Source organism: Dunckerocampus dactyliophorus, chromosome 12 (genome assembly GCF_027744805.1).
Source record: "Dunckerocampus dactyliophorus isolate RoL2022-P2 chromosome 12, RoL_Ddac_1.1, whole genome shotgun sequence".
Lineage (NCBI taxonomy): Eukaryota > Metazoa > Chordata > Actinopteri > Syngnathiformes > Syngnathidae > Dunckerocampus > Dunckerocampus dactyliophorus.
This window is the reverse complement of record NC_072830.1, coordinates 29,317,516-29,344,083: the sequence shown is the minus strand read 5'-3', so window position 1 is coordinate 29,344,083 and position 26,568 is coordinate 29,317,516. Positions and strand designations below refer to the sequence as shown.

At 42.8% G+C, this 26,568-nt stretch overlaps 1 protein-coding gene across 2 annotated transcripts in view; it reads left to right on the top strand.

Annotated features, from left to right (window-relative positions):
• Positions 1-14,992: 14,992 nt before the first annotated feature.
• The window catches only part of epha4l (eph receptor A4, like), a 55,126-nt gene continuing 43,550 nt past the window's right edge, over positions 14,993-26,568 (top strand). Inside the window, exons 1-3 of one of the 2 annotated variants that reach the window (XM_054794086.1) lie at positions 14,993-15,216; positions 16,810-16,877; positions 18,991-19,654. In XM_054794086.1, the coding sequence (XP_054650061.1) occupies positions 15,120-15,216; positions 16,810-16,877; positions 18,991-19,654 (829 nt within the window). In that variant the 5' untranslated portion in view covers positions 14,993-15,119. The remainder of the gene's footprint in view (positions 15,217-16,809; positions 16,878-18,990; positions 19,655-26,568) is intronic. The other variant, XM_054794085.1, reaches the window with a different exon arrangement.

Below are 26,568 nucleotides of genomic sequence, written 5' to 3'. Positions count from 1 at the left end.
TTGGCTAGAAGTTTGCAATGAATTGAGCATAGAAAATGTGTTAACGACCTTCTAAATACAGTTTTTAACATAATTCAAGCCCTCTAGACATGCAATTATACCCCTATTGTCACATCTACACTCGTATTACCCAATATAGTAGAAACAATCAGAGAAAATAAGCCATTTAAGAGACATAAGACTCGTGCTCGTGTGTGTTGCAATAAATGTGTTCCGGATGTGTGGAGGACAGGAAGTGACAGTGTGAGTTCAGAGTTTTATCTTGGAGTGGATTACGGCCGCGACAGTAGCCCGTATTACTATTATGATTATTATTTTTATGATTATTATATTATTATTATTGTGCCTATTGTGAGATAATTCAAACCTGCAATAAAAGCCTGTTGTTCCGGTGATCAACTCTGATACTTGTGCCTCACGGAACATTACAGGAACCTTCCTGATATCTAGTGACCACTGTAGACTACTATGTATCATCTGAATGCCTTGAATTTGTATTTTAGGTAATTTGTATGCTTGAAAATGCTTAATTTAGGCAACAAATGTGTACAATTTGCTTAAATATGCATTTTTTAAAACTAATAACAGGCCGTATTCAACTGTGAAACAGTATGATTTATGAGTTAATATGTTTGTGAAAAACTGTGGTAGAGTGAAGCCGCAAAGTGTCTCACAAAAATGAGTACACTTCTTACATTTTAGCACCCATTTTTATTACAGGGTATCTTCTCAATGGATAATATTATAGAAATAAAACTTGTATATAGACTGTCTTAAAACATACTGCTGGCAACACAGGTGGGAACAAGGATAATTATGTCTTGTCAAGCATGGTGGCGGTAGCGTCATGGCCTGGGGCTGCATGAGTGCTGCCAGTACCGGAGAGCTGCGGGTCATTGAATGAATCCCAACATGTATTATGACATTCTGAAGCAGAGCATGACTCCGTGCATTCAGAAACTAGTGGAGGAGTGAAAAGTGTGTAACATCCACCATCTTAGTGATGTCATCATGGAGTGAGTGAAATAGGATTCCACTCACAATTTGTGCAGCTCTGGTGAATTCCAAACACAAAAGGTTTAAGGCAGTGTGAGATAACAATGGTGCTCTCACGAAATATTGACACCAGGATACAATTTGGACATGTTCACTGTGAGGTGTACTCACGCAGACTTTCCATCAAAACATCTATACTGCTTTCCAAGCTGTACATGGTCTTCTCTATTGCATTTCTATAGTATTGGCCCAAGAGAAAATGTAACACAATGCTTGCTGAAATGTGCTTGCTCACTTTTGTTAAATACTGTAGGCTTAGCACAGGTGGCTACAGCAAAGACCTTGCAGAGCATCTCCTGGAAACCATCAGTTCAGTTGAACCACGTTTTAAATATGGTATAAATGTTTTATATATCCGCTAAAAATGAATGTTCTCTGCATAAAATGGCTGTGTTTCTGAAATATTGAGTGTGTGCATGTGGGCTCCATCTCCATTTTTTAATCATACGTTTATCTAAACATACCTTCCAGATATACAGTATTTATTCGCCTTCCGACAAAATTACCTCGAGTGTGTGGCTGTTTGGGTTTTTACCACTGTTGATGGCTAAAGAGAAACCCAATCGGTGCTCCATATTAAGGGGCACTGAGTGAAACGGTCAACATCAGGCAGGTAGTAGTTTGCATGCACACATTAATCAAATTAATGCCATAGTTCACATTTCCATGCTCTGTGAAGTCCCAGTGTACATGCACTAATTTGTTATTAGATAATATTGATTGTGACCTGCTTCAGATAATGTTGTAGTGTGGATGTTTCAAGTTGTCTGAAACTTTAATCACAGAGTCATTCTATTTATGCTCGTCACTTTTGGCTGAGTGCCTGTTTTACAAGCACCGGGGGGGAAATTAGTCTCTTAAGTTACTAGCAGTAATATAAGTCAGTCGCATTGGTAACTATGTATCTGAAGATAAGGGGGCTTATATTGTTATTGATCGAGGTATCACGGCACTCCTACCCCGGTCGCAGCTATCTTGCTTAATGTGTTGGAGGTCTCCTCACTCTAAAAGCCTGTATGGCGCATCGCTAACGACTCTGTCTACACGAGCGACCCTGGTTTGAAACCCCGCTATGGCACATACTGCATTTCCTGTCATTATTGTTTTGTTTTTTGATACTGGCTCTCACATTGTCTGGCCGGCCCACTGAAGGTTCAGGCACCAAATGCACCACCCGGTGCTCGGTTTTGAGATTTGTTGTTGTGGCTCATAATTAAAATACAAATTGATGACATATACATTATTTTAATGAAAACAGCCCTAGTCTGATTATAAATATCAAGTAAATATAATATACAGCTTCTGATACAGGTGGTCCTCGGGTCACAGCATTCCATGTTATGGTTATGTGCGCTCTCCCATAAATTCATTAAAAATGTAAATTTGATGGGTAAACACAAGACTCGCCAGAGAACTAGTTAGAGCGAAGGAAGCCGCGCTGATTTCTCGCCAACATCATTAAGGATGAAGATCGTATTCTAGCGTCTAAGTGGACGATGTAAAAATGACAAGGAGGTGGCCGATCAATAATATTTTTTGTTGCAAAACAAAACAGGCTACTGTCGCCTGCAATCACGCACACACTCACACACACACACCCCCACACACACACACACACACACACACACACACACACACACACGCAGTCAGGACTCAACCCGTCATGTTCACAGGCAGTCGGATATCAGAAAACTCTTTCACACTATACATAACTCTCTGTCGCTATACACTATACTTGAGCATGTTAAAGGATCTGCTCCTGTGAAAGTGATAGTAATAACCAGGCAGTGTAGTGGTCTTATTATAGAGATGGAAAGGTTGCTAGTGCTTTGGCTTTTCATTTGATTCTTGTATTTAGTGTTTTATTTCTCTATTTTATGTATGGTGTGAGTGTCTTCGGAGTTACTTTAAGTACAATTAATGTACTGTACAAGAGCCGACTTACACCAAAACTCGTATGTAAACCGAGGACCATCACTATGGGGAAGAGAATTGCAAATAAATGAACATTCAAGTCTTAAGCTAAGACAAAAAAGGTGGCGGTCACACAACCTGACACCTTGCCTTCCACTTAACACCTACTTGTTAGCATCTATGTGCGTTAGTGGACAGACAGCGAAGCACTGAACATCTATCATGTCTCACACACACACACACACACACACAACACACGTAGACCTCATCCTTGTCAAGGCAGTGTGGAAGTTGCGATGGAAGACCCCCAGTGCCAAAATGAGCAGCCGCATGTAGTGTGTACTTCAGCGTATGTGGATTAAATTGTCCGAGGAGAAGCAGGTGCCAGTTGTAATTAGACAGTTATCAGCATGTCTTCGGCTGTCATACCTGCCTGTCGTTTGCTGCCGCTGTCCCAGTGAGCTGACTGATAAGACCGTCGACTTGTGAGGTTGTGATGTCAGCCGTGTCAAAAGCAATGCCCACAGTTTGGTCAACTATTCTGAATCCAGGTTCAACGTAATTCAATAAGTAGACATAACACAGGCAGCACAGAGGCACAGTCGACCTAATATTACAACTGCGGAGTGAGTGTAGGTTAGGTTTAGAAATGGTGTCCTAAAGCAGTCGACGTTTGTGTCCAGCGTATAACCCACACAGATGGAAAGGGCATCAGCAACATGAGGGGAAGTGAAAGACACAGCTTGGAGGTGAGTGGCACTACTCTGTGACTGTCAGTAATAAAAGTCGAGAGCGATTTGAAAAGGCACCATTGTGGCTTCACTCTGTTTTTCCACAAGGGGAACATTCCTCCCAAATTGGACAAAGGAATTTTAATGGGCTGACTAATGGACTGTGATTAGATACGAAGGGAGCGAGATAGAGATAGAGAGAAGGGGGGAAAAGTGATAGGGGGTGGACCTTGTTGGAAGTGTGGGGATCTGAATGCTGCAATGAGGGTGCTTGAGTTCCATCCATGCAGAGAGAGAAGGGGCAACAAAAAATACCCCATTTACCTGCAACCTTTGAGGGAGCGCTCCAGAGACTGGAACAGGGGGGTTATAGTTGAGGTTAGATGGCACACGGGATTTCACTCCAATTGTATATCTGTGTAAAATAAAACAACTAAGGCAAGACATGAGAGATGAGAAAATACGGAACAAATCACGTCAAAATTGTAGTGCAATAATACCTAATAAATAATTATACTTCATAACAATAATACATCATAGGGTTATACGGCCAGTCCTGTCCAGTCCAGTCTTTCCACAACAGGAAATATGTGATGTTTCACATGTCGATATCAGAATTGGCAATTGAGAGTTGAACAATATCGGCATATCAGATATGGGCATAAAAGCCAATATCGGAGAGCCCTAAGATTAGCGTGTTGTGGGGTCATGAACACAAAACTGTATGGGAATGCTAGAAGTTCTGTCACTGTGGTAAAATCCCAAGGAGAGATGTTCATTTGGGACACTAATGCTACTTAGAGCATGTCATAGTCATCTTCAGGTACTCTGCAAGTATGACCTGCTAGACTCTCAGAGTACACAATGAGGACGATCATCTGCCAGATTTGGGCTTTTGACTCATGTGCTATTGTGAGCTTTTCTACGTATACTTCTATTCTTGTACAGTTGCTGTAAATTTCAGCTAACACTTTTTATGATATCATCATACTTGATGTGACACTGCTCATTTTTATTCTAAACGTGTGTATCGCCTCCACAGCCCTCCACAATATCATCTTTTCCACCCCACCTTGTCTATGCCGCCTGTCTGTCAATTTCACAAGAATGAAACAACTTCAAATATCTTTTGCGCAAAAACACATTGAGAACACACACTCTACTTTTACCTTAATCTCCAATGCAGATGAACCTCCATAACCCACAAATACATACTGTCATTCTTTTCCAAATTGGATAGAGACACCGCAATGCGATTACACCTAAGTAATAGCAGGCGGCTGCTCCAGGGGCCAGCTGCTTCTATCTCGCAGTGTGGGATGGTAATTGCTATTTTGGCACACAGTTGCTACCTGTGTGCGTGCGTGAGGCAAATGTGTTTTTGAGAGAAGTTGGGCCATGACAAAAGGAATACAAGTGAAATTTGTGAAATGACGGTGTAAGGGATTTGGATACCCCTGTCTAGTAGATCAGAACCAACGTCTTCTTTCTGCTTTCTGCCCTTATTGGCTGCTCGTGTAAATGCCGGTTTGTATGAGTTTGGGTCCATTGGGGACAGAACACTGCATCTGTGGCCCGCAGCTTGATGTTGGGTGTGACTCTGACACAGTGTTGTTACCCTTCCTTCTTCATTGTCTTCTTGCTCTTCGTCTGTGTATGTGAGTGTTTGAGTGTGCTTATTGCAAGTCTCAGATATGCAGGCAACTGTGTGTTTAACGGGTACGCTTTATTTGGGATATCTTAGCTTTGGTCTTTCAGCACAGTTTGTGTATGCATTTTTTCTGAAGTTGCAGTTACAGTGCAAGACATGAAAGTACATAAAGCACATGTTGTAGACTATCTGAGCTTAGGTACAGATTCACTTTCAATAAGGGCTGAGGTTAAGGACTAATAAAACTAATGTCTTACCAGGTATGGTGAGCCACAGTGTTATGTGTGCTGTGTGTCAGCACCCTCAACATCTCTCTCTCTCTTTTGCTCTCGCTGTGCAACTCAATAAGGCCACACTGCAGTCACTGTGCAGAAATGGGACGCCATAGCAACCAGCCCACCTTTAGGTGATTACCATGCTCAGCTCTAGCTCACCCACCCCAGCCATCAAAAACCCAGGCGGCTCTGAAAGGTGGAAAGACGTAGGAAGTGAAGACAAGAAGAGGAATTAATTAGCTGGGCAGACCAGAATATTAAGTCTTTGCACTCTTTGTTAGGTAGCTTCAGCTATTGTCACTCTTACATACATAGTGCCATGACATGAGGTTAAAATATAGCAAACCATCCACTTCCCATGCTACCAAGAAGTGACGTGCAGTCGGGGAATGAAAAATTAAAAAATAAAAAGAATAATGGAAATATAAACATAACATTTGTCCATTGAGCAGTATTCTAAATGTGTTGTCAGCATAATACAAATTGTTTTTAACACTTTGTTAAGTGCAAAGCGTTAAATTTGCACATTTCCTGATCAAATACAGGGAAGAAACCTTAGGTGAGGCTGCTATGAGCGTCTCTTCTCGGCTTAAGAGGTGTTTAAACGCATTTTGCCTCTGCATTGTCCCGCAGTTTGAAAAGTGTGAAGACTAGACACTTGGAAATTCGTGACCAAAAATGGCACAAAATGATCACACTCCCGCACGACTTCTTTACGCCTTGTCAAGTACTGTTTACATCTAGTGCACGACAATAGTACACGCATCGTGAAGCATTGTGAAGCAGTCGAGGCATTTGTCCCGCTGTCTCTCGCGTGAAGAAGAAGCTCATGCAAAAAAGAAAGGTAAGTCTTTATTGTCTCTCAGCTGCAGAAAGAGAATGCACAAAGAGCAGGAAGGAGGAGATAAACTAGAAAAAAAAGAGGCACAGACTGTGGTAGAGGGAATTGCTGACTAGAAGACGTTGCTTTGGGCATTATGATCACCCGTTCACAGAAATTCACAAGGAAGATCCAGGAGGCTACAGAAATTACTTGAGGAATCCCTCCGACTCCAAGAGGCGGTGGAAAAGTTAACCCATTCATGTGAATGAGACACACTTTGATACGCACCGCCCGCATTATTTAGGCATAGGTTGCGGTGCGTTCACGGTGCGTTCGCGTTGTGTTCACGAGTGGCTCACAGAAATTATGCGTGCCACAATTTTTTTACATTTCCAAGGTTTCTTTGCACACTGGCACGCAGCCCGTACTCATTGGCACGCCATTGACACGCAAAATTCCATACCGCTGCGGGAGCAAAATGCATGCAAGTGTAAAAGCAGCTTGAATGCGCACGCGCTGCCTACCGTCTGAGTGCACACTGACTTGGATCATGTTTGTCGGCATGTCAGCAATAGTGTAATGTTACAGAAACATTTATTATACACCATGACTTTCTACAGCCTCTGTAATATCTTTAATATAAGTACGGCATCATTATTCCTGCTAATTGGACAATAAAATACATAGAAATGTCAAATGTCAGAGGCGCTTACTGTACAGATCTGCTTCATCCTGAGAGAAGGTGATTGTCACTGCTGTTCTTCAAAAGAGATGAAAAGCCATACAATGTAGAGCAACAAGTTGAATGCTGAATGAATGAATGAATTTGACTGCCAAGATGGAGGATTATTACCAAGCTCACCAGGACCTGATCAGACTTTTACAACAAAGTATCAGAGCTTTTCCTGGAGAAGGATGAGGTGCAAGTACTTCATAGGAGGATAAAAGGTGTTTTGTGTTGTTTTTCAGTTAATAAAAACACCACCACACTTCGGGTAAAGTTTCACTATTGCCGATACTGGTGCTGTATGTACTTTACTGTATTTCCAAAATGTGTAGTATCAAAATGAGAACAAAAATTATCATTTTGCATCACAGTTTAAGACCCTTTAATTTTTTGGAGGAAATATGTTTTCTGGGGCTGTGTTCAGTCGTGCATGCAGTTATGCAATACATGTTGGTATGGACTAAAGCATGATGTCCACACCAACTTACGCAAATAAAGACATTTTATGAAAATATTCAATTGTAACTTTAGTGGCTACTTTTTGGAGAGTCTGCTTTATTTTGATACACCGTGTATACACGGCCTGTGGTAAGACTTTACTGGAACAGACAGTATGTATGCAAGCAGGTATGTTCAATCATTTTCCTCCTCAAAACACAATTATAAGCTTCTGGTACACAAATTTGTCATTTCCTCTTTTCCCATCTGGAAGTCAACACTGACCTCTGGTATCATACTACTGAAAACTAAAAATGATGCAGAGTAAACAGGCTGGTCTGATGTGCCACAAGTTGGCTGGAGCTGACACGGTACAGTATATAGGCACCAAATCGTAATTGGGTACGAGAACCTGTCGACTGATCTGATTACATTTCTTCTTGGCGCTTGCAGTATATAAAAACACTGCAGTTCTTACGGACCGTTCCTTAACACTATTTAGTCGGAGACAAGCAGCTGAAAGAACAAATGTTCACTGTGTATTTTTAAACTCCCACTGCCTTCTGTTCATCTCCTCACTTCCAACTAAGTTGGGACATGACTTCACTTGCAAAAAATAATAATACCGTCAAGTTTTGTCCTGCTAAAAATGTGTTTGTGAGATTGTAATACTATATCAGTGCACAGAAGCTTCTACTTGACTTTTTATGACATGCTTTTGTGTATGTACACAAACAATGTACTGTAGCTAATGTCCTGAAGGAGGCACACATACCATCCATATCTTCTCCATGCTGTCATTTCTCTACCTCCTTGAAATATAACAATTAAGAGGTGTTCCAAAGTGCCTGACGCCATGCCATAAAATATCTTAGTCTCTCTAAATCCTTTTTTTCTCCTTTTGCAGCTGCCAAATGACTTTAGCGTAGAACACTTTAAAGAAAACTAGAGAATGGTTAATGGATACTTGAAACTTAATGCTGAAGCCCTGAGTGACTGTGCCAGACTTCAATCTTACCACGCAGTGTCCAATTTAAAATGGGGTATTCATGGGCTTAGTCCCGTAATGTATCATAAACCAACACACAACCACACAAATGGAAATAAACTTAATCATTTATGTTGAAGTGGTGTATTTCCATGTATTGCTCATATTATTGCACTTTTCTTAAAACGTATATAATAATTTAATTTAATATAATGTAATAAAAAAAACAAGTTGGCTACTTCGAAGATTTCACTTATTGCGGGCTATTTTGGGAACCTAGCCCCGCAATAAACGAGGGAATGCTGTATACCATTGCAAGAAATTTCATATCAACCCCATAGCCTTTGTCATATTTTGACTCTTCTATTGTAGCCCGATGTATTCTGCTGGCATGTACTTTCACTGGCACTGGATAAGAATTCAAATGCACTAAGAATGAAAATGTGACAGAGATCATCACACATTTTGTGCTATCTTGACCATTGCACAGCACCATTGCAAAGATAAGGAGATGTGAATGACAATGCACAGAGATACATCCCACCGTCTCACACAAAAAGTGTAATGCTGCATTATGTGCTTGCGTGAACTAAATTTCCAGTCCGGTGGATCTCATCTCATCGCGGACGTTCTGGTTTAACATGGCTGTCCTGCTGGTTCTTTAATCTTCTCCCTTTTCTCCCCCGACTCCCACTTGCTTTGACCTCTGGGGACCGTGCTCCTCACTGTGGCCTCAGGAACTCTGTGTGACGTTGCGGATCCGAAGGTGTTGGGCTTGGCCAGTAGCCTTGGGGTCATAGAGCAGCAGGAGTGAGTTAGGGGCTTAGATAAAACAATGACTTCAACTCTATGAAGACGAGTAGGCGGGCATGAGGGGGATTTTGCATAGTCGGCAATCAATGTGTGACGCCACGTGACTGATTGGATAAGATCCCAGGCACTCTTTGACATTATGGGGCCCATCAAGTGTTTTGAAGCGTTTTTTCCTTTGGTGTTTGACTGCTGCTCAATATCACCATCTGAACACAAAAAACCTTCATTGTTCACATCCAGAGCATCCAATCTGCACACACGAGATGGAACATTTTAACCACAAACCTGAGATCTCCATGAATGAAATATTCTAGTTGAAAATGGTTCTTCATTACGTGGTGGAATGCGTTGAGGACAAAATAACACAACAATGATAAATGGAAATTAAAATGATTAACTTATGCAGGTCTGGATTCAGAATCAGTCAAAATGAAAGTGAAACATCAGATCACAGGTTGATCCATTAAAGTGTGTGTGGCCCCCATGTGCCTGTATGCTCTCCCTACGTCTGGACAACTAACGTTCCTTGAGAGATCTCCTCCTAGATTTTGACCAGAGCATCAGTCAGCTCCTGTCCAGTCTGTGGTGCAGCGTAGCGGTGGAACAGGACACGATGTCCTAGAGGTGCTGGATTGGATTCATGTCTGGGAAGTGCAGTGCACAGCATCACTCCAACCTCTGCTGCTGACAAAAATGGTTTTAACCAGAGTGAAAAACCAAGTGGTTATCGGTGTCTTATTCCTGCGCTGAATTAATGAGTTGCGAATGTAGCGTCTTTGCAGATACTGAACGGAGGGCGAAGCGGTGGTCCATTAAAAATGTCTTTATTGGTGCAAAAAGGTTACAATAACATCCACAGACTTAACTGTCTTCTCAACATGAAACCGTTTTCTCCCACCCGCACCCACACACGTGCGCTCTCCCTTCTCAACCAATCACCAGTCAGGCTTCAGTCTGTACACATTAACGGCCTCACAGTCGGAAATTCTAGAAGTCAAACACAACACATAACTGCAGGGTCGTGACACTATTGATTTAATGGCACTGAAATGAGGCAAAAATGGCTTAGTTTGCATCTTTTGAGGCGAAGTACAACCAAACTTTGGAGCATTTCAACCTGAACAGCTTAGGCCAGATGCGCTCTGTCATCTGTGCAGGTAAAAAACTAACGTCAAGCGTAACACCGTCACGACAGTTGAGTCGGTGGTAAACTATACCTTGTTTTTGTTTCATTTCAGTGCCTTAGCAATAGCAACTATTAGTCACTATTAATTTAGCACAGAAATGAGGCATCATTATCTACTTAGTTTGCCAGTCTGGTTACTCTTGTTTATGTCTATTTGCCATCATGGTGCAGAGCATCGATAGCCATCCCTACATATACGGGGCTGTACATGCAACACAACTAGTCGGTTGTTGGCCTGTGCTGCAGCACTCATTTGTTTAGTGCTGCAGTGTTCAGACCAGCAGCAGTGGCATATACAGCATCTCTATGCATCGCACTGGGAGCCTTGCCACAAGTAGCAGGTGCCAACAGAAAGGACTGCCCTTCGGATATTTGAGCACTTGATTCAATGTTTTTAGTTTTTGTTTTTCAGAATGGCGTGTCAAACATGAAAAGAAAGCTTCCATCATTTGCTTCATTGTATGTGCAGCGTGTCCTGAAGTTTGGTGAGTTAATACGAGAGTGTGTGCGTGTGCGTGTCTCGGTTCTTGGGAGTTGGTGTGTGTGATTGGCACACAATGCAGATGTGTGGGCCGCAAATGCCATCTGGAGAAAACTGAGTGGGTTGCTGAAGGGAGGGGGATCGGGGTGTATGCTCCTCTTACCCCCCTCCGTCAGAAAAAAAGACGCTTGTTTGACAGGAAAATAAAGGAAACGATGGGAGAGTAATCAATCAACTAACACAGTGACACAAATAAAGGAGGACAAGAAGGACAAACTGCCACTTGCTTGATTAGGACTACATCAGTCGACCTCCAAGATGCAGGATCTATGAAAAGTTACTTGTAATAACAGCTTAGAGAAGATCAAAAACACAGTTGCTCAACCCCTGTCCCACTTTTTGCCATTAGTTGCTTCTTTCACCATAACAAGACCATACACTTATTGACTACTATTAAATAAATTGGGCAATTTTGTTGCACCACATGTTGACTTAACATCATTCCACTTGTCAAGATGTTTTACTGAGAGACCCCTACAGAGGCTGCAGCCCCAGTGTGCTACATAACCCTCCCCACATCCCTGCTGAGACATGGAGAACATACAGTATCTTCCCAGAGCTGTCATGTTTATGTAATCCATCCTACCTCCAAGTGGAATGCTGGGGAGAACACTAAGCTGCGCACTGTCTGTTGAAATTTTAAGGTCAAGGCAGGGCTATTTGGAGTGACATCACCCATACGAGACATACCGTTGAAATAAACACAACAAAGTCAAATCTAGGAAGTCTGGTGTGACAACTACAAAATGCTACAAGGACTGGAAGGTTTGGGATGTGCCAAGTACGGATACCAGAAGCAGTGCTTCAGCACAATAAGGGACAAAAATACTTCCACACACTTAAAGCTGCTGGAGCCTGTGCCGCCAAATGCAACATCTAAGGTAAATGGAGTAATGGAGTACCCGAAGAAGCCAAAGTACTCAAAGACATCTGGACAAGATCACATCATCTCGATGACAAGGAAAATGAAAGACACAACACAGGAAGACTGATGTAGTCTGATGGAATCATCAATATTGATAACAACACTACAACATAAAGGCTTGCTGAACAAAAAGATCTGCAATCGGAAACTTCAAAAAAAAATAATTATTTTTATACAGCAGAATGTCTGCCAATTTAAAAGATATCAAGCAATTTACTTATTTAATCTATTTGTTATTAATAATAAGTTATTGCTCAATCTATATTCTGCATTATTCATGCGCTACACAATGTTTCTCTTTATTATTTATTCACTTATCTTTAATTTCTTTCTCATTTTACTTCATCTATTTATTGATTTGAAGCAATGGTAGGATTAAATAACCTCTGCTTCTTGTTGCTTCTGCTTTTCGGACATGTTGTATATCCATGTGTACGTGTGTGTGATGTTCCTTCATCTTGCTAAGCAAACAATGACCATCATGCGATACAAATCTTTGCAGCCAAAGGGAATACGAGGATGACACATTTGTTTTGTCCGTAGAACGAGGCTGTGTAACATTGCACCCAAGGACACTCTGGCAAGGTGAACCTTTTTCCATCTGAATAACTTTCTCTGAAATTTATAAAGGCCACATTCTGTGCAGAATTACACACACTCCACATTAATGTGTATGCTGTCGGAAGTGTGTATAGCCACACGGTGACATTGGGACGTTGCATTGGAACAACTGACTTCACAGCAGCAGACCTGCTCTCCATCGGAACTGTTGGATCCCCGTTTCTACCTTTCACTGAACACCCATATAGACCTGATGATAGTGTTTCACTGAACACCCATATAGGCCTGATGATAGTGTTTCACTGAACACCCATATAGGCCTGATGATAGTGTTTCACTGAACACCCATATAGACCTGATGATAGTGTTTCACTGAACACCCATATAGGCCTGATGATAGTGTTTCACTGAACACCCATATAGACCTGATGATAGTGTTTCACTGAACACCCATATAGGCCTGACGATAGTGTTTCACTGAACACCCATATAGACCTGATGATAGTGTTTCACTGAACACCCATATAGGCCTGATGATAGTGTTTCACTGAACACCCATATAGGCCTGATGATAGTGTTTCACTGAACAGCCATATCGGCCTGATGATAGTGTTCCAATGCACTGTAACACTTGTAGCTGTTACTAAAGACAAACAGGTGCAGGTGCAATACCGTGGAGATGTCATCGGTCACCCCTATACAGTATTTGTTGTTTTGGTTAATACGTCATTTTGACGTATTAAAATAGTAACTAACCGGACAAATACAGTGAGCAAGAATAGGCGAAAAATACAATTACTGTAAAACAAAACTTTGTAGAGGGCTGGTGCAAGGTACAGTCCATATTGATGGGGACGTAGATAAACGTGCCGATACCGGAATTTATCGTCACTGTTTCATGTTTCATGTACTATGACACCAATGAACCGGTCCACCCTTCAAATTCCTAATGGTTTGTTTATAATCATCCATAGGTAGTCTGCTAACTACTCTAACAGACAAACACACACACATTATTTTTTGCACCTTGCTTAATAGTTCAGCCTTGGTGGAGGACTGATCTCTACTGACCGGACGAAACAAATAAAATGAAACAAAAAGTCGCCCCCGGGCCTCACTTTGGATACCCCTGTCATACAGGGTCACCATGGCACCAATAGAACAGTATTATTGTATCTTCCCAAGCATTACCTTGAAGGTTACACCCTTATGACAAGCCAGTGCCCCCCTAATGACACAATGATGCACTTTGTGTGTATGTACTCTTTGCTTACATCTGGATCAGTGTGCTCATTTCATCATCAATAACCACTACAGCAAGTGGCTGTAATCCCATAGAGGCTCGGCACTGATCACAAATAGCCATTGCCAATTCCACAAAGTGCAATACCCTGTCGTATTAAGGAGGTCACACTCGTGCTTGTTCTTTAATCCAATTTTGGAGGCAGAACAGGCGTCAATGTGCCCGCTAGGTGGCGACCTTAGCCTGATTCGGCTCACCTTGGACCAACTCTGCGCTTGACTGGAGCCAGACGAGCTGGATCAGCACAGCCAACTGATGCATTTGACTTTTAAGGAGGGTCCTGTAAGCCTGTGTAGAATCGAGGGATTGGTGCATACTTTATCTCACTGTCAGGCTCAAGTGGGTGAATTATGCATAAAACGCACTGTTGACCACCAGGACAATCCGTGGTGTAGTTTATCCTTAAATGTCACTCGATGACCCACCCAATTTTATGATAGCGTGGCAGATGTCGCGTGGAAATGTCACCAGTCCATCTCCATCCAGGCATCCGCCGATTGGGGAAAAGAGAATGGCCTGTGCGGTGTGTTCTTGCTCTGCTCGAGACACCGCCACTTTCAGGGTGGACAGGTCGATCCGAATATCGACAGTGTCGATACCAACGGTTGAGTTGTGTCGGGGCGATACTAGCTTGATGAAATCGATATTTTCAGTTGTCATCTGTGTTTATTTTTACACATATCTGTTTTGTTGTTGTTGTTACGTTGTTGATGTTGTTATATACGTAGTGTATATTGTTTTATGATTGGTGTTGCTATTTTGCACTATTGGCTTGACTTGCTTGTAATAAGGATTCATTTCTTACTTTAAACTATTGTTACATTCTATGATCAAAAAGGAAATGTCATACAATTATTAAAATATCTTAAAATCAATTTAAAAAAGTATTGGTATCGCTAATACAGGCCCTGTGGTTACGTGGTATCGTCTCGACACCACAATTTGCAGTATCGCCCACCGCTACCCCCTCGGCCCCCTTTCCTATTTGGATTGACGGGGTGCTTGACACGTCAGAGAAGACCCGCCCCCAGCCTGTGGAGAGCCGGGTGCGTCTTTTTGCTGGTGTCCGCTTCCATCCTTATTCCACTGGGGAAGAGGGAGGGAGAGAGAGAGCGGGACCCGAAAGAAAAAGAGCGAGCAACTAAAAAAAAAATTCAGAAGAAAGGGAAAACGGCACAGGGGCACAAATGGCACTCATGGCGGGGATTTTGTTCACGGTTGCCTTTCTTGTTTCTGTGATTTCTACACTTGTTTCCCCCACTCGGACATACCCACCGAATGAAGGTAAGACCACGTCTTGGTGTGTGCGTAAAGCTGTACGGAACAACATAGACACGCTTTGCAACTTTTGGACTCTTTATTCCTGCAAAAGTGGTCTAAAGAAAAGGCTTTTCGAGTGTGCACTTTGCATAATTGGGGAAGGACTGTATGCTTTATTTATGCTTTTTGGGCACACATGGAGAGTCTTTACTTCTCGGCGTCGTGGTAGCAGTTGCGTCGTACATGTGCACATGCAGTTTACACTTGATGATCCACTGTAACACAAGGTAAAGCGCTGACACACTATAAGTCAGCAGAAACATGAGGATGTCTCTGAGCATCTCTCGGAAGATGCATGGTACCACGCGTGCACTTTTAATAATGGAACGTTCGTGGAAACGTCACTCTGGATACACAGACACGCAGAACAGCCGGTTCGTTTCCCAAACAAATGTAATGTTTTCAGAGAGTTACCCATATTTTCATTGCAAATGCCGCAGTTGTTGTGTTTCTATTTTCTATCCTGCGTGCCAGGGATGTCCAGACGTCTTCCACTGAAAAATAAAAGAATGCAGGGCCACTTTGAAATGATTTTATATATTTTTTAATATTGTAAAAAAGATTTAACAAATATGTATATTTAAAGACAATGTATTGTGTGATTATTAGTTATTAGTATCATATCTGAGTACATTTCGGCTTTTGCTTTTTACATAGTGCCTTCTTGCTTTATTTTTCGCCTTTTGCCTTTTGCTGTTTTTTTGGGGGGGGGGGGGGGGTAATTTCATTTCTACAATGTGATGAGGACATCAAATGGCCCCCTGGGGCGCACTTAGGACACCCTTGCTTTATGTGATTTTGCATAGTTGATTTTTTTGCACCTTGGTTAATAGTTGATTGGTGGGGGGCTGCTCTCTACTGATTGGACGTTGACATGGGCCGTTTTTAACATATTTTGGAAAAAAAAATAAAATAAAACTGAGGGGTTTCCAAAACTTTTTCCATTAGGGGCAACTTATTGAAAAATCAAAAGGATGCACGGGAGGAACACTGGTATTTTTATAAATGTATTTAATGTTGTAATAAGGCTAAAAATGAATGTGCTATATATCAAAACACAAACTTTGTGTTTATTGTTATTATTAGTTGTTAGTATCAACAGCTTAGCAGGTTAGCTTTCTGTCTCAACAGTCTTTCTTTGAAATGTTTGCTGTTTTTTGTTTCATTAATTTTACAGATGAACTCCCCTGCTTTATGTGATCTTGCATATTTCAACTTTTATTACTCTTGCAAATGTAAATATAATGTCTTTTGGTCATTCTCAAGTCAAGGAAAATCATTTTCTCAGCAGCAAATACTTGGTAAATGGGAGAAAATCGTTATTTTTGGTTTATTTAATGAAACTCAATCAACAGTTCTTATTCCCCCAGATCATTTTTACACCAACAAGTTTTTTTCAAAAACATAATAGGACCCCTATCGTATTGTATTTTCCCATCTTAAGGTTCTTACCTTAGACAGGTCCATGTTTGTCCTTGTTTGTCAGAGCGCTACAGATTTCCTTATACATGGCAGAGCTGAGAATGCATGCTCATTTCTCCTATTCTTGTTTTCTAGTCACGTTATTGGACTCCAGAGCCGCACAGGGGGAGCTGGGATGGGTCGCCAATCCGACAGAAGGAGGGGTGAGTACAGCAAACAAGTGTCCCCTTGTGAGAACGATGCTCCCTTATTGTGTAAAATGAAAAAAATATATTCTTCCCTTGGTGGGATCCTTGGAATAGACCACTGAATAAATACACAGTGCTCGCTCTTTAGGAAGCTCTTAACCGGGTGAGTCCTTCACTGGGATCCCTGATTATTTACTGAATGTTATGTGCTGCCTGCCTGGGTGCGATCAAGGTGCATTTACTATGATCTTAAAGGCGATGGTTATTCTGGCTATGAAGACCCTCTGGAACCCCCTTGTCGTTCCCTCTACAGACACACTTCCATTTCTCCTTGTTCCCCTTCACTGTGACGGTCAGAGGGGCGATCCTGCAGCGGGCGTCAGGTTTCCTGAATAGACTAGTGGATTGAATCGGCCTTTGTGGAGAAACTTTATATCCTTTTCTGCCATAGCGAGGGAGGACTTGGGGGTGGGCTGGCTTGCTGGTAGGGAAAAGGTCCTCTGGAATGGATGAATACAGGGTAGAGTGGGGTTCGGCTACTGCCACTGGAGGGGATTGAGCCTTGCCTCGACAGGGGGCAGGGTTGAAGCACGATTCTTGCTCTAATGAGATGTCTACAGTGGATTTGATGAGGGGAAAAAAGGCCCGCAGGGGCCACGATTATGCGATAATCATTAGAATAAGGTTAGGTTGATTGCAAAGAAATTTTTGAAAGGCAATTTCGTGTCTTATCCAGTCAGCCTGTGATGGGAACATACTCACACTCTAGCATACGGAAAAGAATGACTTTTTTGTGATAAATAATACAAACCATTAAATAATTAAACTCTGTTAACCTGTGTAAAAAGGTGTTACAATCATTTTTTTCCGTTTTTATAAATTTGACTATGGGCTCAAGTTAATCATTTTTGAAAATTAAAGCAAATTCGTGTCCATCGTGGTATTTGGTGAGCATGAACCCAGGGGCAAGAGAATTCCATATGGTGCAGCTGTTGCAGGCTCTGCTAGTGAGCTGTTTTCAATGCTCATATTCCCCCCTCGGCCATTGGATCACAAGCAAATGATTGATAGGGTCCTGGCAGCCCCAGCAAGCGTGTATTCACCCACTCATTACAGCTGATTCTCCCACCTTCCTGTTGTCGGGGAAAGGTGTGGCCTTATCTCAGTGCTGCTTGTTTTCCACAATAAAAGTAGGCAATATGAAGGGAGCAACATAGTGGAAGAACAGCGGGGAAAGATGCCGTTTTTTATCTTATAGCTACTGTATGTTTTGCATTAACCGTATTGAAGCTTTAAACTAAGTTGTGTCTGATAAGGGACCAAATGGAATCTGACAGGGGAAGGGTTATCCTCCACTCCTCAAATAACGTTGTTATGGTTTTAATGCCTGCCTGCAGCCAAGCTCAGGACAAAATGCACGCTGTGAAACACACTGTTTGAATCCCTGGAAGTAGTGAAGCAGTGCTCTGTAAAGAAGGGAATTTTATCATATCTAAAATAAACTTTACCCTCACAAAAAAAGAAAAGCCATACCGGAGAATGTAATTCAGGCGGCCGTCATCCTCGTCTCCTCCTGCTATGACGTGAACGTGTGTGTCTCAGCCTCCAACTTCTTATCATGTATTCATATGTAAAACAGGCTTATATTAGCCTATTTGCATCATTACAGACACCAGCCATATAATCCTGTTTTTCCGCTTGTGGGTTATAAGTATCACTCCCCAAGTAGCTGAAGTAAAGGCATCACTTAAGCATTTTTATAATTACAAACTTCCTCTCTTGCAGTCAAGCAAAACCCATGAATATAAATATCTCTATGAGTGTCTATTTGAACATAACACGCCTATTAGGTGCAATTCATAAAATATGCATTAAGTTTGGCCATCAATTAATTGCTCTGCTGAGACGGATGAATTGACTAATCTCCCCTGCATGTTCTTTTGCCAAGTGTCTGTAATTCTAGACATCGAGCAGCTCATAGTTATCGACAGTGCTTGCATAATAAATGTAATTACTTGAACAATAATTTATTGATGCACTTAAACTTCCATAAAATTGGAGTCATTTGATGCCAAAGATAGGTTCAAAAGCCCTCTTGTAACTTTTTTTGGTTGTGTGTTTTCTACAGTGGGAGGAGGTGAGCATCATGGATGAGAAGAATATTCCCATCCGGACGTACCAGGTGTGTAACGTCATGGAGCCAAACCAGAACAACTGGCTCCGCACAGACTGGATTCCGCGTGGAGGTGCCCAGCGTGTCTACATTGAGATCAAGTTCACCCTTCGAGACTGCAACAGCCTTCCCGGGCTGATGGGAACTTGCAAGGAAACCTTCAATCTTTACTATTATGAATCAAACAACGACAAAGAGCGCTACATACGTGAGAACCAGTTTGCCAAAATTGATACTATTGCCGCAGATGAGAGCTTCACTCAGGTGGACATTGGTGATCGCATCATGAAGCTCAATACAGAGGTGCGCGATGTAGGCGCCCTGACTCGGAAGGGCTTCTATTTAGCCTTCCAGGATGTTGGAGCATGCATTGCACTTGTGTCAGTCAGGGTGTTCTACAAGAAATGTCCTTTGGCTGTGCGTAACCTGGCCCAGTTTCCTGATACCATCACTGGAGCAGATACGTCATCACTGGTGGAAGTTCGCGGATCATGCGTAGATAATTCAGAGGAGAAAGAGATTCCTAAGATGTACTGTGGAGCCGACGGAGAGTGGTTGGTGCCGATCGGAAACTGCTTGTGCAACCCTGGATTTGAGGAACGCAGTGCAGATTGCCAAGGTAAGAAGCTTTCCTTGCTTCTTCCTTTGCCCTTCACCCTGCCTCAGCCTTTGACTCAGTCGGATATGTTCTCTCTCCTGCATGTTCTCTACCATTTTCTGTCCAATGTCTTCATAGACATTTGAAGTAATAACGAGAGTAAGTAACTTAATTTGTGTGCCCGCTGGGAAATGTTGTGCAATGGGATTCTTCCCTTGATAACTGGTGACTCCAAGATGTGGCCAGGAGGCTCTAGTTTGATTGCAGATTACAGACTTCTGACCAGCGGGGTAGCAGAGTTCTAAACAGACATGAGAGAGGACATAAGCAGGCGTGAGATGGCTTTGAAATAAGGTTGTTTGATTGTGGAGACTGGCCCTTGGTGGACAATTTAGCTATGGGTGTGACCCTCAAATGGGCTGTTTGATGAGTTAAAGACATTTTACAACACAAGTCAAGACAAACTTATGCCGACTCTGTCACAATAGTCTACTGGTGCACCCTACACACTGCCCACCAACACCCCCAAATAAGCACGGGGCCTCAGCAGTGAGGGGTCATAGGCTGAGCATGGGTGATTAACAAGGAGGCAGACAAGGACGCCTCTCCTTATTTATGAGGCAGCCTTTATCTTGGACTAATTGCATGACAAACAGGACTGGTGATTTAGGGGTAGCTGCTAGCTGCTTGGGGGAGCCCGGCAAAGCCGTCCAAGTGGTCACAGATGGTTCTTAGAGTCTCCATGTGCTTGTACTCACCCAGAAAAATGAAGTGATCGTCCAGTCTTGCTGGGTTTTGACGGGTTAGGAACGAGAAAAAAGAGAGACCTGGTATTTTCTGTAGTTACAGATTTGAAGTCAATGTTAAATATTAACATGTAATTCTTGCATAGCACACTCTGCTCTGCGACTAAATACTACGATACATTTCATGTGTAGTTTGAGGATTTGGAAACCAAGATAATCTATGAAGCATGTTGCCTCATGCAGTGGGGGAAATTATTATTTATTCACTGCTGATATTTGCACCCTTACAAAGACATGAAAAGGCCATATTTTTATGGTAGATTTATTTTAACAAAGAGACAGAATATCAACACAAATTCAGAAAAAACAGTGAATTAAGGTAATAAATGAATTTCATCAAGTGAAGTAAGTATTTGTTGCTATTGGCTGGCGACCAGTCCAGGGTGTACCCCCCCTCTCGCCCAAAGTCAGCTGGGATAGGCTCCAGCATACCCCTGCAACCCTAATTAGGATAAGCGGAAATGGAGGGATGGATGGAAATAAGTATTTGATCTTCAAGTAAAATGTGAGGAAGTACTGGGTGAAGGAAGCCTTGCTTGCGAGCACAGAGGTCGGATGTTTGTGGTTGGTCACCAGGAGGGGTGTTGGTCCGTGCCTCTTTCCAGATATTTTTCTAAATCCTGAAGGTTTTTGATGTTGTTGCTTGGAGTTTCAGCTCCCTCGACACATTCTTATATATGATGAAAGGCCGGTTCTTAATGTGCTTCTTCTTGAACGACTCCTTTTTTCACCTTGACTGTGTGTTTTGGGTCATTGTCAAGGTGGAAGCCCCAACCAACCACAAAACACGTTTAGCACTCTGGCTGAGGCGGTAAGGTTTTCAAACAAGATTCTACGAACATGACCCCATTTGTCGGCCCCGCAGGTTTTCCTACACCCTCAACAGAGGTACAAGCTCAAAGCTCCGTGTTTGACAGTCGGGTTGGATTTACATGCCTAGATTATGCCCGTTCCCTCTTGCATCTACACTGCCAGTCACAAGCCAGTCAAAAGTGTGGACACACTTTCTCATTCAAAAGCATGAGGAAGTGTGTCCAAACTTTTGAGTGGTACTGCATATCTTACCAGCTGGATAAAACCTTGCATGCAGAGCAAGGGTGACTGTTAAGTTGAATTTCTTACATTTTTTATTTATGGCAAGAGGTTGTTTTTTTTTTCTCACCAAGCTTTTTTCGCAAGGGACAGGACTAATTGGTGTGCTGTGGGGGATTCTTGGTAGAGGTTGGCAGAGGATCATATACTATTTCACTAAACCAAATGACAATTAATTTATTTTTACTAAGTTTGTTAAATGCATTTTTTTGGTTCAAATTAAACAGCAAAGGGCTGCAAGGTTGTTAAATTCAGTAGAGGATGTATTTTCAGTCCAGTCTCTTTATTGGCAGTGTTGTTTTTCAAGCCAGGATATCCATTAAGGCTGCAGTCACTGCACCACTTCCAGCATATTTAACAGGGACATTCTTACTTTACATTTCAAATATTTTATCTAATAACATTTTACGATTTCATTTGGGAAGCGTACTTCTATAGTGTACACTTGTGGTCACCTTCCATCCATCCATTTTCTACGCCGCTCATTCTCACTAGGGTCGCGTGTATCCCAGCTGACTTCGGGCGAGAGGCGGGGTACACCCTGCACTGGTCGCCAGTCAATCGCAGGGCACATACGGAGATTGGACCCAGATCTTCACGATCTCCTGACTGGAGATGCTAACCACTAGGCCAGCGTGCGCTTGTGGTGACCTGAGAAAGTAAACTCCAGTGAGTGAAGGGTTAAAAGTTACATACATACGTGTGCTTGTGTGTGTGTGTGTGTGTGCGCGCGCACGTGGGCTGGGTTATAGAAGCACCTCAGCCTCTGGTTCCCAGCCCAGGATGAATGGGCCCTCCTCCATCATTGTTTGGGGCAGTGTGGCTGCTGGTGTTCGTTGGTGGGTGAGTGGGGGTCTTGGAGCATATAGGACTTGCATTCTCCACCCCTGGCAGAGGTCAGAGGTGATCCCCTCCTGCATCCATCTTAGCGCTCTGTCTGACAGGGTTGCAGATCCAGGATTGATTAAGACATCAGGGATTTGACAGCTGTGTCGAGTGTGTGAGTGCACACGAGGTGGGCCGAGGCTGGTGAGGGTGTCGACTCCAGGCTAAGGCGAGAGAGGGGCAACCAGGGCACTGAGGTCCAAGGGGCCACTGATTAAAAAAGAGAGGACTCTGTATGTTTGCATTTGCGATCCCTTTCCCTGCTCTGTTGTGGAAGGGTGGGGGTCAGGGCGTCCTCTCGCTCCTCATCTGGTGAGGGGGCTCATACTTTTAGAAGGATGTTGATGTGCTGGTGGGGTGAGGGGAGATTAGTGGACTGCATATGTCCCTCTTGGGCGACAGTAATCACAATTTGTCTCGTCAGGGAGGGAGAGGAGGAGGATGAAGTGCTCTGGCAACAATTTGACTTCCACGCAGCCGTCATGTTTGTTTTTAGGAACAAGCAGGCTTTTCTGTGTTTATATCCAAGCTGTTTATCTCCAAGCGGTGTTTGTCGGCCTGTGTGTTTGTTGAGGACATAGTGCGGTTGAGGCGTGAAGGTGACAGACCCTTTAGACAGAGCTGTCAGCCCCCCCCCCCATACCCCCCCATACAATTTATCAGCAATCAGCACATCCTGTATCATCATCACCATCACCTCAAATGCAAAAGAATGTAATAGTTTGCAGTTAAAGTAAAACCAGGTTTTGTTGAATAGCTCTTTTAATTGAAATACTAAATATTTGTTATTTCTTGTTTGCTAAATGCAACATTGAGAGTTGTGTTTTCCATCACAACTTATTTGTATGTTGGTGCATGATTTTGTGTGTGTGTTTTGGGGACATTTTCACGCGAGACACCAGTGAAGAGGTTTTAGGGAGTTGATCCCCTTCGCACATTCACCCCCATTCTCTGTCTTCATCTGATGACAGCGTTAAAGATGCACTTGGGAGTAACATTCTAAATTCACCACGTAATTCTATTTAGGCCGACGGTCCCTGGTGGCTTCATGTAAACAGACTAAGTCCCTCTACTTCCTGTCTTCCTCATTCAGACAAAGTAAGATTTTTTTCTTCTTTTGGCACACGTGTCTCTACCGCCAAACTGCCTCCATTTCCCTTTTAGGATGCATTAAAGTTGAACGTACACAGCTGGGAGTAGGCTGAATACCGGTAGTGATTGAAGGAATACAAATTGGTGGAACATCATCAGCTGTCATTGTTTCCACTGGGAGAGTGAACAGTCACCTGTTGTGCAAAAAGTACTGAAACGTTTGAACAGTTGGACACGTGCATTCAGAAGTTTTGAGAAGGTCAAATTCACTTCACCTGTAAAGTTACTGTGCATTTTTTCACCCAAAAGCCGAATATCCCTAACTTTTTGTGAGTGGTGTATAATGTAGTCAAGTATATGCATATTTGCAAATATGCACTGCAGATGTACACACGCATTAGTATGCCTTAGCACACCCGCATAGACGCTGAGAGCAGAGCAGAGCAGAGCAAAGCACAGCAGTGGAGGTGAATGTACTCATCACTCATCCTGCTAGAAAGGGGCTCATTTTGTGCTGCTGAATAGACACAAAGATTTCACCAAAAGAGAGCAGGAAAGAACAAGAGATGTTGGAAAAGGGACAGAATGTTTAATGTAAATCTTCCACTGCACTCTCTTTTATGCTGAAAAAGTGATTTAAAGTATCAAACTGTAGTCTTCTTTTCTCCTCTAATAGAATTTTACCTCTAATGCACAAATCTTTCCTTGCCTGGTCAAAGAAGGAGGGGCGATGTGGGTGGTGGCGGTAATTCAGCCATCATTAGCTGAGGTGCTGAAATGCTTTTCCTGCATGGCATGGCCTGCCTCAGCATTTGTTTCCTTCGCAGTTCCTGACACTCATCACCCTTTCTCTTTCTCCTCGCGGTGCCCTGTTAAGGGCAGGAAGCCACCGGTGATGGAGCGTGACCCGGCCTGATGGCTTTGCTGCTCCACAGCGCCTGCTACAGAGCTTAGGATGCCATACCCTGCCAAGCATAGCCACCTTTTGCTTGCCACATAAGACACAAATTAGAAGAGTTTATTTATTTGAAATATTGTGAAAAAGATTGCTTGCATTCCCCTTTTTCCAAGGACCGTAGTGTAGTGCCGAACTGAATCACACTAGGAGGGATGCATTGATCCACATTTTTCACCCATGCAACTCTGATACCTTTTTGTTTTAAAATACAATTGGAAAATTAGCAAATAGAGCTAGAACAATATCAGCATACTTAGCTGTCTCCACACATGCAGCACCACCGCACTCAGCCTGAGGCAGAGCGAGGAGGACAACATCAAGCTGACAGCACTAAAGCACAGACATGGCTCATGGAACGGAAATCTCAGCAGATGATATCAGAAATAAATGACGTCGGTATCATTATTGGGTCGAATCGGTCCCCTCTCCCTTCCCTCGGCAGTTATTTATGATTACCGCCACCATCTTTTATAAAACACACCAATAGAAAGACTCCAAAAGAATCAGAGAACGCAACCTTCCAGAGACAGAAAGACATGGCGTAACAGGATAAGCAACCAGTCATCTGCTGATCACAAGTCTCAGTGCCAGTCATTGGTGCTTATGCGTGGATCATTTCCTGTCCGTCAAACACACTAATTGACATGTGCATTTTTATGCACACTAGTTTGGCATATCTACACCGATTAGCACATCACAAATTTGACAACTTACATGATGGATGTTTTTACTCAGGTGCTAGCTCTGCATATCAAGAGCGGGCTACAAATATGTCATCATTTCACTCTCCTCTCCCCCATCCTTTTTTGAAAAGCATCCTTTTTGAAGCTCATGATGGGTAGGGGGAGCGGTTAAGGCAGTCAGCAAGCCAATTAGCATGTCAAAAGACCCTGAATCAATACCCCAGATCCAGCATCACAACCCTGCAGCTCTTTCAATGCCCCTTCAATGCCGTTCTCCCATTCCTCCGGCTGTTTTCCTTCGTCTTCCTTAATTTTATCCCTCACTCATGCACACTCTTCTCCTTGCTCTCTTGCCCCTGCCTTTTTCTTTAGCTCACAGTAAATACCCCCCCTCCCCTCTTTCTCCAAAACCTTTTTCTCCCTCAGTTGTGAGATGGCAAGCAGAGGAGGTGTTTGTAAAGAGAGATGGACTGATGTATAGGCAGAGAAAGACGGACATAGAGGGCGAAGTGGAAGGCCATCAAGTAGGCATGGGGTATTTTAGACAGAAGGTCCCCGCCACCATTTTAATAGTGAAAGAGGCCTTTTTTGCCAAGAAGAGCTGAGAAGATGGAGGAAAGAGATGGGGGCGGGGTGTAGACAGAAAGATGAACACAAATCATGAGGGGAAGGTATGGTTTAGTTGTCACTTCATTGTCACACCTGCTACCTAAATGTCGGCGATCTCGTTTATATTCGTTCAGTGCACTTGTTGCACCAACTTCTGTTCGTGTTGGATCTCAGGCGGCAGACAAAGGAGCCCAACAGCTCATCCGACGCATGGACGACTCTCACTCCCTGACAATGGCTGGGTGATTGCAGACACCTTCAAACGGTTACATCTCTCCCGCTCTCTTTCTTCTCCCAAGTTCTTAAGCTCTCCCCATCCTAACCGGATGGTCTTCGCTACTCATCCGTTTCTTTCCAAGGCACAGATTCAGCGGCCAAATCAAAGCTGCTCCGTGGCAATCAGTTAGGTCTTATGACAAAAAAAGCCTTGCAATAAAGGAATGCTCTGTAATCTGATGGGCCCTGGCACAGGACGCAGGGCCAATTTTAATTAGCTCAGGCCCCATTCATAATCACGGCAGTGCTTGGAAATGGCACTGGGGGTAATTCTCCCAGGAAATCCTAGATTTAAACGTAAGGAGTGTTAAAGTTTAAGATGCATTTGGCAAGCTAATCTAATCACCTTGAAGAATGCGTGAAAAGAGTAAGATGCTGGTTTAACCCTGTCGTCATGTAACCACATTTTATATTTGGGGAAAGTACATTTTAGTAGAGCTGTAACAATCAATCGATGGCTAATCGATTACCTAATTAATTGACAATGATTTTGGCAATCGATTAATCGTTTTTTGATTTAAATATGCAAATATT